Source organism: Rhineura floridana, chromosome 5, assembly GCF_030035675.1.
Source record: "Rhineura floridana isolate rRhiFlo1 chromosome 5, rRhiFlo1.hap2, whole genome shotgun sequence".
NCBI lineage: Eukaryota > Metazoa > Chordata > Lepidosauria > Squamata > Rhineuridae > Rhineura > Rhineura floridana.
This window is the reverse complement of record NC_084484.1, coordinates 153,066,489-153,084,162: the sequence shown is the minus strand read 5'-3', so window position 1 is coordinate 153,084,162 and position 17,674 is coordinate 153,066,489. Positions and strand designations below refer to the sequence as shown.

The 17,674-nt window shown below is 43.9% G+C and overlaps 2 protein-coding genes across 2 annotated transcripts in view; one reads left to right on the top strand and one right to left on the bottom strand.

The window, feature by feature from the left end:
* LOC133386115 (uncharacterized) overlaps window positions 1-12,549 on the bottom strand; it is a 39,192-nt gene extending 26,643 nt beyond the window's left edge. The window contains 1 exon segment of the mRNA XM_061629725.1: window positions 8,960-12,549. Coding sequence (XP_061485709.1) covers window positions 8,960-12,549 — 3,590 coding nt within the window.
* MTUS2 (microtubule associated scaffold protein 2) overlaps window positions 1-17,674 on the top strand; it is a 451,766-nt gene that overhangs the window by 26,529 nt on the left and 407,563 nt on the right. The gene's annotated exons all lie outside the window — the stretch shown is intronic.

The window sequence follows — 17,674 nt, the reverse complement described above, 5'->3', positions numbered from 1 at the left end:
AAAACATCATTCCCACCCTGATGCCAGCTAAACAGAGATGGGTGATCAGAATGTGATTGTTTGTTGGAAAGCTAGTACAGCAGACTGCAGATTTCATCTGTTTGGAAATGACCTGAAGAAAAGATTAGCATCTTGCTCTTTTCCAAAAGTCCTTGACTTGAGGCAGAACTGTGAATATGTAGGATGGATCTAACTTTTCTTAAACAAGGTATGGAAAATGATCTGACAGGTACACAAGTGCTCTCATGTTTCTTTGATTGTTGCATATTGCTTTGCACAGTGCATTTGTTATGAGCCAAAAGCTTATCAGCAAAATATTATTTCCATTTAGGGAATGCCATTCCCATGCTGCCAATTGATTGGTGTTGCAGAAACAGATTGGTGCTGCAGCACATAATTAGAACCAGCCGACTATATCATCAACAAAGAAAGATGGTAGGAGAAAAACTGTGTCATTTTTGAATGTACTAGGTCACCATACTCTCTGCATACAAGGATTTGGGTCAAGAGTTTAGTGTTACTACTGTATCTTTGTGTAATTAGCTGATAAATGACTCAAAGATGAATGGCTTTTTGCTGCTCTTGTATCTAAGGACAGATACTAGAAAGAGACATGTGATAACACGGTAACAGTCAATCGAGTTAATTATTGTTGGATTACGGTAGAAATCCTATCGACATACTGATGACACTCATGCTAGGCCAACCAAATTAAGCATTATTCATGAAGTATTACAATAAAATGGTAAGTGTATGGGTTGTGATTCCAGTTTATTACTGATTTTGTTAGTTACTCAAAAAAAGGTCTTGCTTGCCTCTCTTATTTATTTATTTATTATTTAATTTGTATCCCACCCTTCCTCCCAGCAGGATTCCAGGGCGGCAAACAAAGTGCTAAAAACACTTTAAAATGTCATAAAAACAGATCTTAAAATACATTAAAACAAAACAGTGTTAAAAACATTTTTAAAAACTTTTTAAAGGGTTTAAAACATTATTAAAAAACACATTAAGCAATTCTAATACAGACGCAGACTGGGATAGGTCTCATCCTAAAAGGCTGTTTCTCCCCTCCCTGAACTTTCTAAAACATGAATGTTTGTTCAGATAGTGTTGGCTTCAGTGCTGAAAATGTCAGTCTTTTCAATAACATTCTTTAGCCTGATGTTGCTGGTGGCTGTGCAGAGAGCTTCACTGTTTGCAGAATGCATTCTGTGTCGTTCTTATGAGCATAAAAGGTAGAACTGTTTGCGGAGAATAAACAAGGGCTATTCTTCTTATGGAGATTTTCATGCATGGCTGCATGTCATCTCAGATCTGCATGTGCAGTTCTGACTGGAGCACCACTCTGGCATTAGAATAGGGATCAAGAAAACATGACATCTAACCTCCTCCCTTGAGATGATGTTTGGTAGGGTGTCCTACTTTATAGAGGACAATCCTCTGTTTGAAGGGCTGTCGCAGGACAGTCCTCTCTCTGAAGAGCTGTCCAGTCTGAACATTAAGAGCCACAAGAAGCGGGAGCAAGAGAGGCTTGGGATTGCTTATCAACAGTTAGCACCTGGACTTGCTGACTGAGCAGGCACGCAAGTCACCTGGTTGCAGTCTTCTCCACTATGTTGAGGCATGTTGTATCCTATTTAAACTATAGTAATTAGTTCTAAATTTGCATCTGTATATCAGCTAGCATATGAAAATCTTATGAAAATCTGTGTCCCCTTTTGTCCTCTTCTTTGGCAGTGTGGCCGTGGTCACCACCCAGTTCCCACATTACTGTGTGTCTTGAGTATCTTTCTATGAAAAGGTAGCCTGCTGGAATCCAGAAAGCTACTCTAGATCAAGTAAACCTCCCATTTCACAGCTTGGCTGCCCATTGGAAAGAGCAGTGCTGATCAGTGCTTGGATTTCCTATTCAGGAGTATTCAGTATATAGTCCACAGGCTGAAACCCAGTAGCTGAGTTAATCCCTTTAGTCCCTATGCGCTGCCAATGAGCTTCTTGTTCTGTGGAAGAACTTTTCTGGTATAGTAATCTGGCCTTTCTATACTTTTTCTGCCCATTTTTCATCAGTATTTTGGAATAGCATCTGGGCAATCTAGCAGTGGCACAGATGAGATGGTGTTGCTCACGTAGCTTCCCAATGCTGAGCTGTGCCACTGGTTACCAAAAGGGGGAGGGGAAAGGCAGTGGGGAGTTTGATGTGGTGCAGGTGTGGTGGTGGAGCCAAACCAATACTTCTGCTGCTGCGCGTGTTATGTGCCAACCTCCCCACCATCTTGCCCCTCCCTCTCATTGTAATCAGCTTGGCGTTGGGTAGCCAGGTGAGCAAAGCCACCATGCCAGTGCCGCTCCACCATTGGCTACTGTTCAAATCTCAGTTCCTTCAGTGTCAATCTGGACCCTCCCAAATAGGGTAAGTGCTTGAAAATCATTTGCAAAAGTCAAATGATCAAGGGATGGATCAAAAATCCCACTGCACCCTTAAAAGTGTTATGTAAATCCTTGGACTAATGTTTAAAAGTCTTTTTTTAGACTACTCGTCCCTGTAAGAGAACCAGCATTGAAGGTTCTGTGTAGGATTAATATTTACAGACAAGATTCAGGGCTGTGATGTTATAAATTGTTCTGGAAAGGAATATTTCCCTGGATTAGAAAACCACATTTGACCTTGGCTGAGATTATGCATAATGCACGAGAACATTTTGAGTCTATTTTTCACGATTCATCATGGATAAGCCAATTCCATGGTGGGACAAAAGGCATATAAGATGTCAGGATGCATTTGTGTGAAAATACATTGGCTTCAAGTTGGTAGTATGATTTCCAATTCTTTTTTTTAAAAAAAAATCTTTACCAGTATTTCTCTCCTCTGCCAATGTGAAATGTACGTAGAAAACTGACCCTCTCTTAAGTGTGATTAATGTAATGTCTTTAACCTGTAGTGTGTGGGCATACTTCCTATCTCCTTCCTTCTCTGTCTGATGTTTACAATAATGTTGTAAACTATTATTCATATTTCATGTCAAGTCTGCTTCCCCCCCCCCATGAAGGTTCTCATCCACATACAGTTTCAATAATGCTGTCATTCTCCAGTCACTTTCCTTACTTAGGGAAGGGTAATCTCTCAAATATCACTCTCTTCCATGATTGCAAAGGTGGGCTAATCAAAAGCATTTTCCTAAAAATATTCCTAGTCATTTTGAACAAATACTTCAGCAACCTTTTCCTCCCAAGTCCCAGGGGGAGATGGGATTTGTATCCTGCAACTTTAACTACTTCTCTAGGTAGAGAGAATGAAGCTATTCTGCAGTCCACTTAACATTATTATTTTAGAATTTGCTTCAATTTATGATTCCCTTGTCACCAGCAACATGGCTTTGCAGCCATAATTAGATCTATAAACCACTTTTCTTTTTTTAAAGCAAGTATGAACCTCTCTGGATGCCAAAAAAACGATCTCTTTGTTTAAGAAAGCCTTGTTCTGGACTGTTTCATGTATTTATTAGCTGCAGCAGCAAAATAATAATAATTAAATGGATATGATATATACTGATAATTAACTCCTTTAATGATGTTAATACTGGTAAGTTAAGCTGCTGTCAGTTCTTTTATGCTTCTCTGTTAATGGGATTTCCTTTCTGCTGCCAGAAGACGTTGAATAATATTTTGAAAATTCCTTAATAGCAGGCTTTTGCACCTTCCTTCACTGCCTTTGAAACCAATTGATGTGTATTAGGATTTTATTCACCTATAATCTTCAAAGTTAACCTGAATTTAGTTTTTTAAAAGAATTGGAGCCATATCCTCTGGTATCCCATTGTTCTTTTCTGCTAAGCTGTAAGGAATGTGCCAGGGATCCAAAACCCTCTTAAAGCATTATCTAGTGGTGAAGTTGCTCAAATTTTCCACTCCAAGATCTTTTTATAGAAATCTAAATGCACAGTGGGGAGGAGAGCCTGGCTGGGAGTCCAGAGTCTGTGAGTTCAAATCCCCGCTCGTGTCTCCTGGGTGTCAAGGGCCAGCTAAGGATCACCTCCACAGGAAGTGGCTCAGGGGTTACGTGCCCTGACACCTATGCAGCTGTGGGCATAGTCCCAAGGAGCACAGTTGCCCTCCAGCTGGCAGTTGCGGATAAGGGAGGGGCTGGCTTGTGCAGCTATGGCAAGCTGATCAGGCCCTAGCCAGCTGGGGAGGGCTAGCCTCAGAGGGAGGCAATGGTAACCCCCCTCTGAATACCGCTTACCATGAAAACCCTATTCATAGGGTCGCCATAAGTTGGGATCGACTTGAAGGCAGTCCATTTCCATTTTCAAGGGAAATCCAGTATGCATGCAGAACATTGTTACCTAGTATGTGCCAGGCTGATTGCATTCAACCTTTCCAGACCCAAGATGCAGCTTTGAAAAAGCTATTCCATGCTAGGAATCATTAGGAAAGGGAATGCAAATAAATCTGCCAATGTTATCATGCCATTATACAGATATATGGTGAAACCACCCTTGGAATGCTGTGTACAGTTCTGTTTGCCTCACCTCAAAAGGGCTGTTGTAGAGGTGGAAAAAGGTTCTGAAAAGGGCAACCAAAGGAAAAGTTGCATCATTTGGTGCTTTGAAGTTTGGAGAAAAGGCAAATAAGAGGGGACATACTAGAGGTGTATAAAACTATGCCTTGTGTAGACAGTAGAACATGTAGATAAGAAGTTTTTCTCCCTCTCTCAACATAGTACTAGAACTAGAGCTATTCAATGAAGCTGAATGTTGGAAGGTTCAGGATAGACAAAAGAAAGTACTTCACACAATGCATAGTCAAACAATGGAATTTGTTCCCACAAGATCTAGTGATGGCCACCAGCTTCGATGGCTTTAAAATATTATTCATGGAGGTTAAGGCTATCAATAGCTACTAGCATGATGGCTATGTTCTGTCTCCACTGTTGGACACAGTATCCTTGGAAACACAAGTGGAGAGAGTGTTGTTGTACTCATGTCCTGTCCTGCCTTCAGGCTTCCCATAGGCACCTGGTTGGCCACTCGATGGGCTTTTGACCTGATTCATCAGGACTCTTCTTATGCCTTTCTGATGTACTTATTAACTCACACCGACTGCAACACAGGGGCCACTTTAGATAACAGCATCAGCATCACCCTGCTAGTTCAGACTAGTCCCCATTCAGTTCAACTGGGAGCTCACAAGCAGGCTGTGAAGGTGATGGCACTTTTCTCTGTTGGTTGTCTCCACCATTTGATATTCTAGGGTATACTGTCTCCTTACATGGCAGGTTTAATGTCATTGTCATGGCTAATAGCCATTGATAGAGGTATCCCAATTTTTTTTTTAAAAAAATGAATTATCTTTTAAAGGTATCTTTAGCCCTTTTCAGGTGCTCAGACCGTGTGAGTAACAATGGCATGGAGGGGAAGAGCGGCCATTCCCACACCTTTGTGAGTCCCATCCCTCACCATCAAGGCGCTGAGCAGAACTTCTGTGAAGGCAAGCTGTGATGTATTACATAATGCTCTCCTTTATAGATGTTCCACCTAACACTGGATGGGGAGGAATTGGGTCTAGTCTTCTGCCTCCCTTTCTCCTTTTTCTTTTGTGTCCCTTTGTGCCTTTCCATCTCCCTTTTTCCTTCTTTCCCCCCAAAATACGGTTATGATGCCACAAATACAGTCCCACTTTAGGTGAGGCTCCGTGGCGCAGAGTGGTAAGCGGCGGTAACGCAGTCAAAGCTCTGCTCACGGCCGGAGTTTGATTCCAACAGAAGGAGGAAGTCGACTCTCCAGTAAAAGGGGTCGAGGTCCACTCAGCCTTCCATCCATCCGTGGTCGGTAAAATGAGTACCCGGCATATGCTGGGGGGTAAAGAAAGGCCGGGGAAGGAACTGGCAATCCCACCCCATATATACGGTCTGCCTTGTAAACGTTGCAAGACGTCACCCTAAGAGTCGGAAACGACTCGCACTATAAGTGCGGGGACACCTTTACCTTCTTCATGCCCTATCAGTCTTGCTGTTTGAAAGCCAGCATCCCAGTATGCTCATAACCCATGTAATCGAAGCATCAATCTGCACCAGTACTCCTCTATCTCTTACCCATACATTCATTCTTCACAGTCCTAAGCTGTGTATTTTATTATGAGTTTATTAAACTGCACTGATGTATTAAACAAAGATAAAGATTACCATTCCACATACAATTAATCTTATACCTGTACAGCTTTTAACCACACCTTTGGGTATTTATATGCAACTACTGGTGAGCTACTGGGCCCATGGTGTTAGTACTAGCATATAAACCCCCAAATGGCTTGGGACCCAAGTACCTAAAATAGTGTTTTCCCTAGTATCAACCATCTCAGACCCTACAATCAGCAGGTGACACCTTGTTGGTGATGCCGACACCAGTTGGTGCTGACCCATGACAGAGCCTTTTTCGTTTGTGGAATGACCTGTTTGTGGAATACCCTCCTCAGTAAGGTGCGACTGTCTTGGTCATTATTAACTTTTAGGAGCAATTTGAAAACATTCCTGTTTACCCAGGCATTTGATGGCTGAAGTAGACTATTACTGGCAACCCGGAGATCGTTGGATGAAACAATGGTTTTAACTGCAACTGTTTCTAAAAATTTAAACTGTGTAAACTGTTTGTAGAATGTTTTTTGTTAAATTGTTTTGTCGTATTTTCTGTCCTTCGGGGAGAAGGGTGGGCTATAAATTCAATTTAATCATCATCATCATCTTCATCATAAAGTATTTGACTGCCCCATAGAGGGTGGGTTAGGCAGATAAAGAGACATGATGCTTTTCTGCCTGCGGATTACAATGCTAAAAGAAGAACATTGTCTCTAGTATAACAGCAGTTGCCTGATCCTTATTTACAGATTTCATTTTTTAAAGCCGTCTGTCTTTAATACTATCAAAACAACTCCTGAGGCAGTTTTCCTGCTGTTGTAAAAATAGTTCGCAATCTTATATTGCATACACTCTGATTTAGAGTTTTGAAGTAAGTTTGGTTGTCATGTGAAAAGATAACAGGTGGTAAAAAAACATGCTTGTATTTTAATGCTCAAGCAAAACTCTACCTTGATCAAGGACAAATAATATTTTCAGGATTTGATAATACAGAATGAAAGTACAGAATGAAAGAGTAGCAATAATTAAACAAGGTATTTCTGTTCCTCTGCTGATCAATACCATCTCTAGGCATGTGCATAGATTCAGATTATTTTTATTACTTGCTATTCTTATTCTCTGTGAGCCTCCTTATAGAACTTCTGTTATGGGAATGGCTGTTGGTCAGCTTCTATACACGCACACACGCAACAATGGCAGTATAAATGTAGTGAATAAATAAATAAATAATAAACTCTGTTCTTTACAGAGGTGGGGAACCTGTGGCCCTCCAGATATAGCCGAACTACAGCTTTCATCATCCCTCACCATTGCCCATTCTGGCTTGGCCAGATGGGAGTTGGAGTCCAACAGCATCTGGAGAGCAACTGATTCCCCAGCCCTATTTTCAATTTTTTTTTTAAAGCAGACATTCTTTGTGCAGTGACAGTATAAGCTGAGAATGGATGAAGCCTAGCTGCAGAAAGCCCAGGCATTTGTCTCACCTCTGGCCTACTCTGAACCTCCAACCAGACTCCCTTGCCTCATATACACACACTTTCAATTCTTAGGGACTGGATTAAAGAGGCTTCAAGGGTTGGGCCAGGGCAATGAACTCCCTCTGACACAAAAATCTGGTGTTGATGATGGTTTAAACATTGTTAAGCTATTGGAGGTGTGAGTTAGGGATGAACTCTGCATGAGAATGAACTAGGGACAGAGAACATTTCACAGACAAGGGGCCATGACCAGGGCTGGTGCCAAAGGGCGGCCAGGTCAGGCCTTGTACGAGGGCCCCTGGGGCCACAGGGAGCCCTAAGGGCCCCCTCAATAGAGTAGGAGAGTAATGCTCCCCTTCCATGATCCATGGCAGGATCACTGCCACAGATCGCAGGAAGGGAGTTTCCGAACCTCCCGCCCATTCCCTTGCTCCACCTATCTCTGCTGTCTTTTGCGGCTGCGTGCGCTGCGCAAGGCAAGGTAGGTAGGTGTGTTAAGGGAACTTGACGATGACACATTCAGACCAGAGAAAGGTACAACAAAGGATTTATTGCTGCAGCAAGGCGCTAGGGAGTCAAGCTCAGCCAACAGCGCGCCAAAATACAGAAACAGAAAGTATTTATACACTTTGTGCAGGCCGTGTCTCGGCATCCCATAATTTCAGTTATAAACTGTTACAAAAGAACATTACCTTATAAGGTCATGGACACAGCAAGACAGCAAATGCATGCATGCCAAGATGGCGGTGATATTTTCGTGACAAAACATTTGGAGGTTATAACATGTTAGGGGGTATTTACCTTATCATTCCCCCCTTTAATACTTTAACTTCTTATTATAATGATCAAAGTATTACATAACAATAACACTGTTTTACAAATTATTCTCTTCTTCATGGGGTACTGGTTGATATCGGTTGGCTTGTAACACCATCTGTCGGGCAACCTGAGTCTCTACTGCACCTGAAATTATACTTCTCAATCTATTGATTATTATAGGCATAGTGCATGGTAATAGCAAACATAACAGTATCAGTACAGCAATAGTAATGATCATTCCTTTCAATCCCCCCATTTTCATCAATTTTTAAACAACATTCTGTCAAATTTAATAACTTACAAACTCCTCCTTCTTTAGTTAACAGGTAATCTAGGGCTAACCGATTTTGCAATGGGGGGGAAACAATAACAGTATTAGTATAACTCCAAACTGGAACAACATAATTAAATAAGATAATTTGCAACAGGGCATTTTAATTGAAGCTGGGCAAATCTGTATCTTCGGGTGGTGTCCCACTACTCTCTCCTGGTCGGTAGGGGATGCAACACCCTCTTGAGTTTCGCTCACTTGGTTGCCGGTCCCAAGGAGGCTTCTCCTGTCGCGTCCTTTCGGCCCACATTGGCCCTTTTCTGGATCTTCATCCGTAGTGTCTCTGGTAACATGGCAACAATTTCCCATTCTGGACTGGCAGCTGGCTTTACTCTGGTCCAATGGATCCATGGGATCTGTCCTTCAACTTTCAGGGCTGTAGGGGTGACCATAATTACTGCAAACGGACCTTTCCATTTAGGTTGTAGCAATTTGTCTTCCCACGTTTTTACCCAGACTTTATCCCCTGGATTATAATTATGCATGCTAGTGGTGATTTGCAATGGGCTGGGATCAGTATATTGCTGCAATTCTCTTATAACTCGATTTAAGGCTTGTAGTTGCCTCTGAAAAGTTACTTGTCCCTGCTCTCCTAAGATTTCTACTCCTGTTGGTAAAGGTGGTGGTCTGCCATACATCAATTCATATGGAGTATAACCAGAACTTCGAGGTGTACATCTTTGATGCAACAGGGCTAGAGGCAGTAACCGGACCCATTTTTCCTTAGTCTCTATGCACAATTTTGTCAAATGTAATTTCAAAGTCTGATTTGCTCGTTCGACCATTCCACTACTCTGTGGTCTCCAAGCACAATGTAATTTCCATGTTAAGCCTAGGGCATTAGAAACATGTTCTACTAGAGCGTTTGCAAATCCCGGACCATTATCAGAATTTATTTGTAAAGGCAGTCCATATCTTGGCACAACTTCTTCTAATAAAAATTTAGCAACTATTGCTGCTGTCTCCCCTGTTGCTGGTCTAGCTTCTATCCATCCGGTGTAAGTACAAACTGCCACCAGCAACACTTTGAATCCATATGCTAGGGGCATGTGGGTGAAGTCTATCTGTATGACTTGAAACGGTCGTGTACCCTTAAGGACAGTCCCGAGTGTTAGTCCTGGTCCTCGACGGGGATTTGCTTGTGCACAGGTAAGACATTCTTTTGTTATTAATTTACACCATTTGTATAAATGGTCAATATAAAGAGTTTTTCTAGCTAATCTTTCCAGATTTATTTTTCCCAGGTGACATTGGTTATGGATTTTAGACAGAACTTCATAGGCTAAGCTTTGAGGTATCCAGACTCGGTCATCCTCCAAGATTTTCCATCCATCTATGTCCCTGAACTCGTAGTCTTGAGCTTCTTTTTCCTCCTCAGGGGAATAATATGGTTTGCTCATTCCAACAGGTATCTCTGCATAGTACAGGTGGGCAAAACTTCGAGTCACTGGAGGCCCAGAAATAGCGGCCTTCTTTGCTTCTTGATCTGCTATGGCATTTCCTTCTGGCACAGGCCCCCCTTTTTTGGTGTGTGCCTTGCAGTGAACCACTGCCACCTTTAACGGTTTCCACACCGCATCCAAGAGGGCCCTTATTTCACTAGCATAAGCTACTGGTCTTCCTTCAGAGGTTAGGAATCCTCTTTCTTTATACAGGGCTCCATGCACTTGTAGAGTCAAGAAAGCATTCTTGCTGTCAGTATAAATAGTGACTTCTTGTCCAGTTGCTTCTAGTAAGGCCTGGGTGAGGGCTATAATTTCAGCTTTATGGGCTGAAGTTCCAGCAGGCAATTTCCCATTTCTCACCATCCGTCCTTGCTCCACCACAGCATATCCTGCTACCTTGCAGCCTTCCTTTATGTAGCTGCTCCCATCACAGAATAAAATTCGGCCTTTTTTCAGTGGTTCATCTTTCAAGTCTGGGTGACTGGAATATACCTTGGTCATTACCTCCTCACAATCATGCACAAGTTCCTGCTCTGGTACAGGCATTAAGGTAGCAGGGTTCAAAGTAGATCTGTCTTGAATAGTTACATTAGGATTTTCACAGAGCTGAGCAGTATATTTAACAAGCCTGGAACTTGTCATTCATCTGGGACCCTGTTTTTCTAGTAGGTTCTTGATTGAATGGGAGGCGGTGACATAAATGGTCTGTCCAAAGGTAAGTTTCAATGCTTCAGTTAGAAGTAAAGAAGTGGCGGCTATACTTCTTAGACAACTTGGCCATCCTTGACTAACTGTGTCTAACTTTTTACTCAAATATGCAATTGGTCGGTCCCATGAGCCTAAAATTTGGGTTAGCATTCCCACTGCCACTCCCTTTCGGTCATCTACAAACAGTTTGAAGGGCCTGGTTGTGTCTGGTATTCCTAAAGCTGGTGGGCTTTTGAGAGCTGCTTTCAGGGTTTCTATAGCTTTCAACTGGATGGGTTCCCATGCAAGTGGAACATTCTCCGGTAAGTTTCCTTGCAACATAGCATACAGGGGTTTAGTTATTGAGGCAAAATTCAAGATCCAAATTCTGCAGTAACCCGCCATTCCCAGCATTGTTCGTAATTCCTTTTTCATGCGGGGCAAGGGCAATGTCGTAATGGCCTTGGTGCGCGCTGGGCTTAAAAGTCTCTGATCCTTTCTTATTATAAAGCCCAAATATTCCACTTCCTCTTGACATATTTGAGCTTTCTTCTGGCTTGCTCTATAACCTAATTGTTCTAATTCCTTCAGTAGTGATAGGGTATGTTCCTTACAACTATTCAAGTCGGGACATGGGAGCAAGATATCATCCACATACAGAAGGAGGGGTCCATTGGTTTCTTGCCAATGTTCCAGATCTTTATTCAATTGTTGACTAAAAATAGAGGGAGAATGACAGAACCCTTGAGGCAACCGCGTCCAAGAAAGCTGAGAGGTGATTCCTGTCCGAACATCCTCCCATGTAAAGGCAAACAAAGATATAGAATCTTTGTCAAGGGGGATACTGAAGAAGGCATCCTTCAGATCTACTACAGTATAAACTGAACTGTTACCAGGAATTCTTCCCAGTAGAGTATAAGGGTTTGGTAAAATCGGTGTCATTGGGAGTACAGATTCATTGACTGCCCGCAAGTCCTGTACTGGTCTATAGTCACACTCTGTCCCAGGTTTTTTCACAGGTAACAAGGGAGTATTCCAGGCGGAAGCGGTTTCAATCAAGACGCCTAATTTCAAAAGACGGGCTAAATGGTTCTGAATAGGTTCTTTTGCTTCTATCGGGATCGGGTATTGCCTAACTTGTACTGGCCTGGCTTGAGGTTTCAGGATTATCCGGACTGGTACCGCCTGTACTGCCAGACTAATTGGGTTATTTTCTGCCCATACTCCAGGTACTAAATTAATTAGTTTCCACTCACCTACCCCCTTCTCCTTTACAGAGAGGGCTTTTACTGCTTTTTGACACCTCCAAGCCTCTTGTACTGGGCACAACAAGATAGGAGCCCTGCAGTGTAGGGATTGCATCTTTACTTGCCCATTTGGAGCAAACTCCAAGGTTGCTTGCATCTTACAAAGAAGATCTCTACCAATTAAGGGGATTGGGCACTCAGGTATGTACAAAAATTCATGGTAAACAACTTGAGATCCAATTGCAACAGGTTGGCTCTTTAAGTTCACTGCAAGTGTGGCTTTTCCTGACGCTCCAATTATACTGGTGTTATTCTGACTAGCTGTTCCAATTGGAATATTTAAAACAGACCGTTGTGCCCCTGTGTCTACTAGACCTGTAACAGTAGTTCCCCCCACAATGATTTCCATTACGGGCTCAGGGGGGCTCGCCCGTAGGCAGCCCTATGGCCGTGCGGGATACGATTCTTCTGGTTCTGTCTCTTGGGGGTAAGGAAGCCTGCCTCCGATTTCCGATGGTCTTCCACGATATAGTCCTCCCTGTAACAATCCTCTAGCTCCTTTCATAGTCGCTTCTCCTTCTATCTGTCTTTTGAACTTCTTTTCTCTCTCTGGACATTCATTCTTCCAGTGATTATAACCTTTACAGTAGGCACACTGGTTCCGATCTAACGAACTCCTTCCCATCACTTCTCTTCCTCTTCCTCTTCCTCTGCCACGTCTCCAATCTGGAACCGCTGGTCCCGATGGCCCCTGTAGGGCCGCTGCCAACAAACATGCTTTTTCCTTCATCCTCCTCTCCTTGTCTTTAACCTCTTCTGCATCACGGTTGTTATATACATGATCTGCTATTGCCTTCAACTGTGACAAGGGCATCCCCTCAAATCCCTCAGTCTTCTGTAGCTTCTTTCGGATGTCAGGAGCTGACTGTGCCACAAAACTCATCACAATAATAGACCTATTCCCTTCCTCTTCAGGGTCTAGGGGACTGTGTTTTCGATATGCTTCTTGTAGACGCTCTAAAAATTCTCCTGGGGCCTCGTCCTTCTTCTGGACCACATCATGTATTTTTTGCATATTCATCAACTTCTTCTTTCCCTTTTTGACTGCATCTAGGAACAATGTCTGGTACATTGTCTGAGAGTTTTGTCCTTCAATGGCATTCAAAGCCCAATTAGGGTTTGTGACCGGTGCCCTTTCTCTGATCCAGATAGTAGGATCTGCCTGATTCGCAGCTACTGCTGCTTGGCGCACTACTTCTTCCATATTACTCTGAACTGTCCTTCTTTGTTCACTGGTAAGGAGGTACGCCATCAACTGTTGAATGTCAGCCCAAGTAGGATTCTGGGCCTGAACTATGCCCTCAAGCATATCTATAAATTTACGGGTGTTCTGTTCATACGATGGGCCATGATTCTTCCAATTTAATAGGTCTGATGTTGAAAAAGGCACATAAGAACGAGTCTCCACCACCAAGCCTTGCACCTGGCCGTTATCGTCTGTTCGGGGCACAATGCCAGCCGTAACTCGAACTAGTGCAGTGAAGACCTTTTCTGAGGCAGGTTCCCTGACCTCCCGTGGACGAAGGTGATTTTGTATGGGGTAAGTTGGTTTCCCTCTATTGGGGGTGCCGAAGGTTCGGCATTCCCAGAGGCCCCTGACAACTGTGGATATAATCGTTGGGCCGGGACAGGAGGCGATGGTTGAGTTGTATCTGGCTCCTGGTCTTGATCTTGGGGCAGAGGTGGGGGTTGTGGCCTAAGGACTGTTGTGGCCACATAAGGAGGTGGTTCTGGTTCTAGCTGACTTGATTCCTTTAAAACAGGCGTTAGTTTCTTCAAAGTTCTTTTAGTCCTTTCCTTAGCCTCAGAGGCACTATAATTTAGCATCAAATGGGCAGGTCGATCTCCTAACTTCTTCTGCATGGCTTTAACGTCCTTTGGGGGGTGTTTACTAATTTCTAGCCAGCCCAAAGCGTAGTCAGCGTCAACAAGATCCACTCCAGGATTAGAGTACACTATCACATAGTTAAACAAATGGCTGACAGCAGGGACATAAAAGGTTCCTTCTTCTGGCCACCAAATGAAGCTTGGGGCCATATTGGGCCATTTTTCTTGGCACTTCTGTTTCATAGTTGTCAGGTTACATTTGGACTGATCAAAATATTTATTAAAATGGGTTACGGCCATATTTAGGGGTGTGCTTTGTCCTTTCCCCATCCTGCCTGTCCTTTTCACTCAGTAGGATAGTAAGACAAACAAAAGAGGGATTTCAGGCACCGTAGAGTAAGGGGTCTCTACGGGGAGGATACACAGAAGGAATTTCTACAGGCCGTGTGGATTCCGCTTTACCGGCAGAGTACCTTTAGCGCTTACTAACCCTCGGTGATACTTGGCCTGGAGCCAGAGGCACTAGGAGCAGGAAACACTAGTGCTTAGCCAGGTCCAGAGGTACCTTTACTCCGGGTTTTCGTCACTGGGTATTTTGCTTTCAACCGTTCCACACCTTTCACACAACAATCATGCCAACAGGAAACCCACCAACCCGTTTCCTATGGCTCCAGGTGAGGGACTGGCCTTGTCCCCCCTTCAGTCCTTAAGGACTGGCCAGAACTGTCTAAGGGACTCATTATACTTGCCTTTCTGACGTGGTGGGGTGGTCCCTATTCCGGTGCCGGCCGGTCTTTCACAGGAACCGTTTGTTGTCTCACTCCTTTCCCGGTGGAGGGTTCCGGCAGAGAGACAGACCGCCCGTGCCGCAAGGCGATCGGTGAAAATTACCGGTCGGCGCGCTCCCTTTGGTAACGCTCGGTCTTCCTCTCCACACCGGTCCGTCCACTTCAGGAGGGCGGAATACCGCAGCCTATTAGTGTCTCATCAGAGTCCCATCTGGGTCGCCAAATGTTAAGGGAACTTGACGATGACACATTCAGACCAGAGAAAGGTACAACAAAGGATTTATTGCTGCAGCAAGGCGCTAGGGAGTCAAGCTCAGCCAACAGCGCGCCAAAATACAGAAACAGAAAGTATTTATACACTTTGTGCAGGCCGTGTCTCGGCATCCCATAATTTCAGTTATAAACTGTTACAAAAGAACATTACCTTATAAGGTCATGGACACAGCAAGACAGCAAATGCATGCGTGCCAAGATGGCGGTGATATTTTCGTGACAAAACATTTGGAGGTTATAACATGTTAGGGGGTATTTACCTTATCAGGTGGGCATGCATGTGCTGGGGCCTGGGGCAGACTGGTGCCCAAGGGCCCTGGCATGTCTGGTGCCAGCCCTGGCCATAACCAAGAAGGCCACCTCACACCTAACCAGGCGCAGCACCAGTGGATGACCAGGTCAGGCACTGGCTGAACACCCTTGTGGCTGACCGAGGGTCCGTGGGGCTGGGGCTGGTAAGTGGAGCTTCTGCTCTGTGATCCCTGCCAGCTCCATTCTCCCAGGCACCCCCCCGCATGTGTGTGCAGTTGGCACATGCTTTAATATGACTGTTCGCACCACCTCCTGCATCACCACATTAGCGCACTGCGCATGCATGCATGCCATCACCCAAGATGATGGTGTGGCTGTCAACATGCCCCACCACCATCTTCGGGTGAGCATGCATGCTGACATGCTGATGCACTGATGCAAGAGGTTTCGCGACCAGGTTATTTAAGCCTCCTTGCACAGGGGGAAGGAGGGGCCTGTTGCAGTATGGTGCTGAAGGACCCGTTGTGATCTAGTGCCAGCCCTGCATCTAACTTCAGTTTGTGGGCTGGGAATATGAAAAAGGGCCTCCAAAGATGACTGCAGGGTTTAGGAAGGCTCATATGATGTTGCACCTCAGTTGTGTTTTGAGTGTGGATAGTGAGATGATAATGTGGGGTTTTTTGCCTTTCAGATTTACTTTCAGCGATTTTTGCACCAAACTCATCCATGTACTTGGATTTAGCTTACATACACCTCAAAAGTTTGATCACACTCACAGTCTAGAGTCTAGACTCTAGGATTTACAATCAATATCAATTGGACAGCCACTATTGCATGCTACTGCCTGCTGCCTTCTCTCCCTATAGGCTTCCTAGCAGTGTTGGCTGGTGCACATTGGGACTGATGGGGTGGAAGACCGGGAGACCAAAAGTTGGTAGAGCCAGAGCCAATGACAGGTGGAGCCACACTCTAATTGGGTGTAAGAAGACAGATTGACCTTGGTGGGGCAAAGCTCCATTTGCCCTTAGGGACTGTTTACTAGGCCAAGTGGCAGTGGGAATGGGTGGCAACAGTGTTTAGCAAAGGAGTATTTATCTTTACTGTCTGTAGCCGCCCCCACCATCTTTGTTACCCCAGAATGAAATTGTGTTGGGGCCCAGAGGCATTCTAGGGTAATAAAAATAGTGGTGGGGCTGCTGTTGCTTCACCCAGTGCTTCTCTTCAGAGTGCTGGGCCAAGAAAAAAAATCATTTTTAAATAATTTAAAAGGAGCAATCCCAGTGGCCCCCAGCATTTGCCCTACCATCTTGGGTGCTGACACAGGGCCTGCTAAGCAGGAATGTAGGGAAAGATCAACAAGGATGGGCAATGGTTAGCAGGAATATGAAAAGGAGAGAGGCAGATGACTGTGGAGGTGCAGGTAAGGTGAGCTAGGGTGATGCAGGTATGCCCTTTGTTCAAGGATTGCATTTTGGGGAGAGAATCAAGATATGATTGAATTTCTGTAAGTGGGGCATGCAAACAATATAGAGTTTGTTATCTCATAATGAAATCTGTACAGGTCTGAAATAAGCTTTGCACACTTAATTCTTTTGCAGGAAAAGTGACAGGGTTTGATGGTTTGCATCATTTTCAGTGATGTGTGTTGCAAAAGAAAAAGAAAAGACAAGTTAAGCCAGCTTGCACTTCAGAGTTTTAAGCATTTTTAGAAGACTCTCAATTCCCCCTTTTCTGCTAGTTTTGTAGAATGCCTGACACATCAAACTGAATCTGATCCTTGTTGCTTCCCATCGCTCGTGAACTTATACCAGGAGCAGCCACAGAATTAGCTCTTCTGAGAGATAAAAGCTGCTGTATTGATCATGTCTTTATATGCTCCAGTGGGCGGTGGGGGTTGATCTTTAGGCATACTTGAGAATTAATAACTATAGAGCAGCACCTATTGACCCTTCAGTGGGAAAGCTGGTTAATACCTTGACTCCTATTCCTCTCACAGCAGCACTGGACTACCAGCCTCAGAATGGATAATTCATGGGAAAGTTGCATCTCTGTTACCAGGATGCCAAGGAGTGATTGGTTCTGGTTTTGATTTGTTCTGATTTTAACTCATAGAAACCTAAATAGCAAATCTGAATTAAAATGAAGGAACATATCTAAAATAAGCTCTCCTCCTTTATGTGATTTTATGTGACTTCTATATAAAAAACATGGTTTAGGTGCTTTCCAGATATGAGGGATGCCTGCTTTTGAAAATTGTTTCTGAAACTTAAACAACACTGAACTGTACCCAGGCAATTGCCATGCAATTTATAGCCACTGGAGACAATTTAGTTG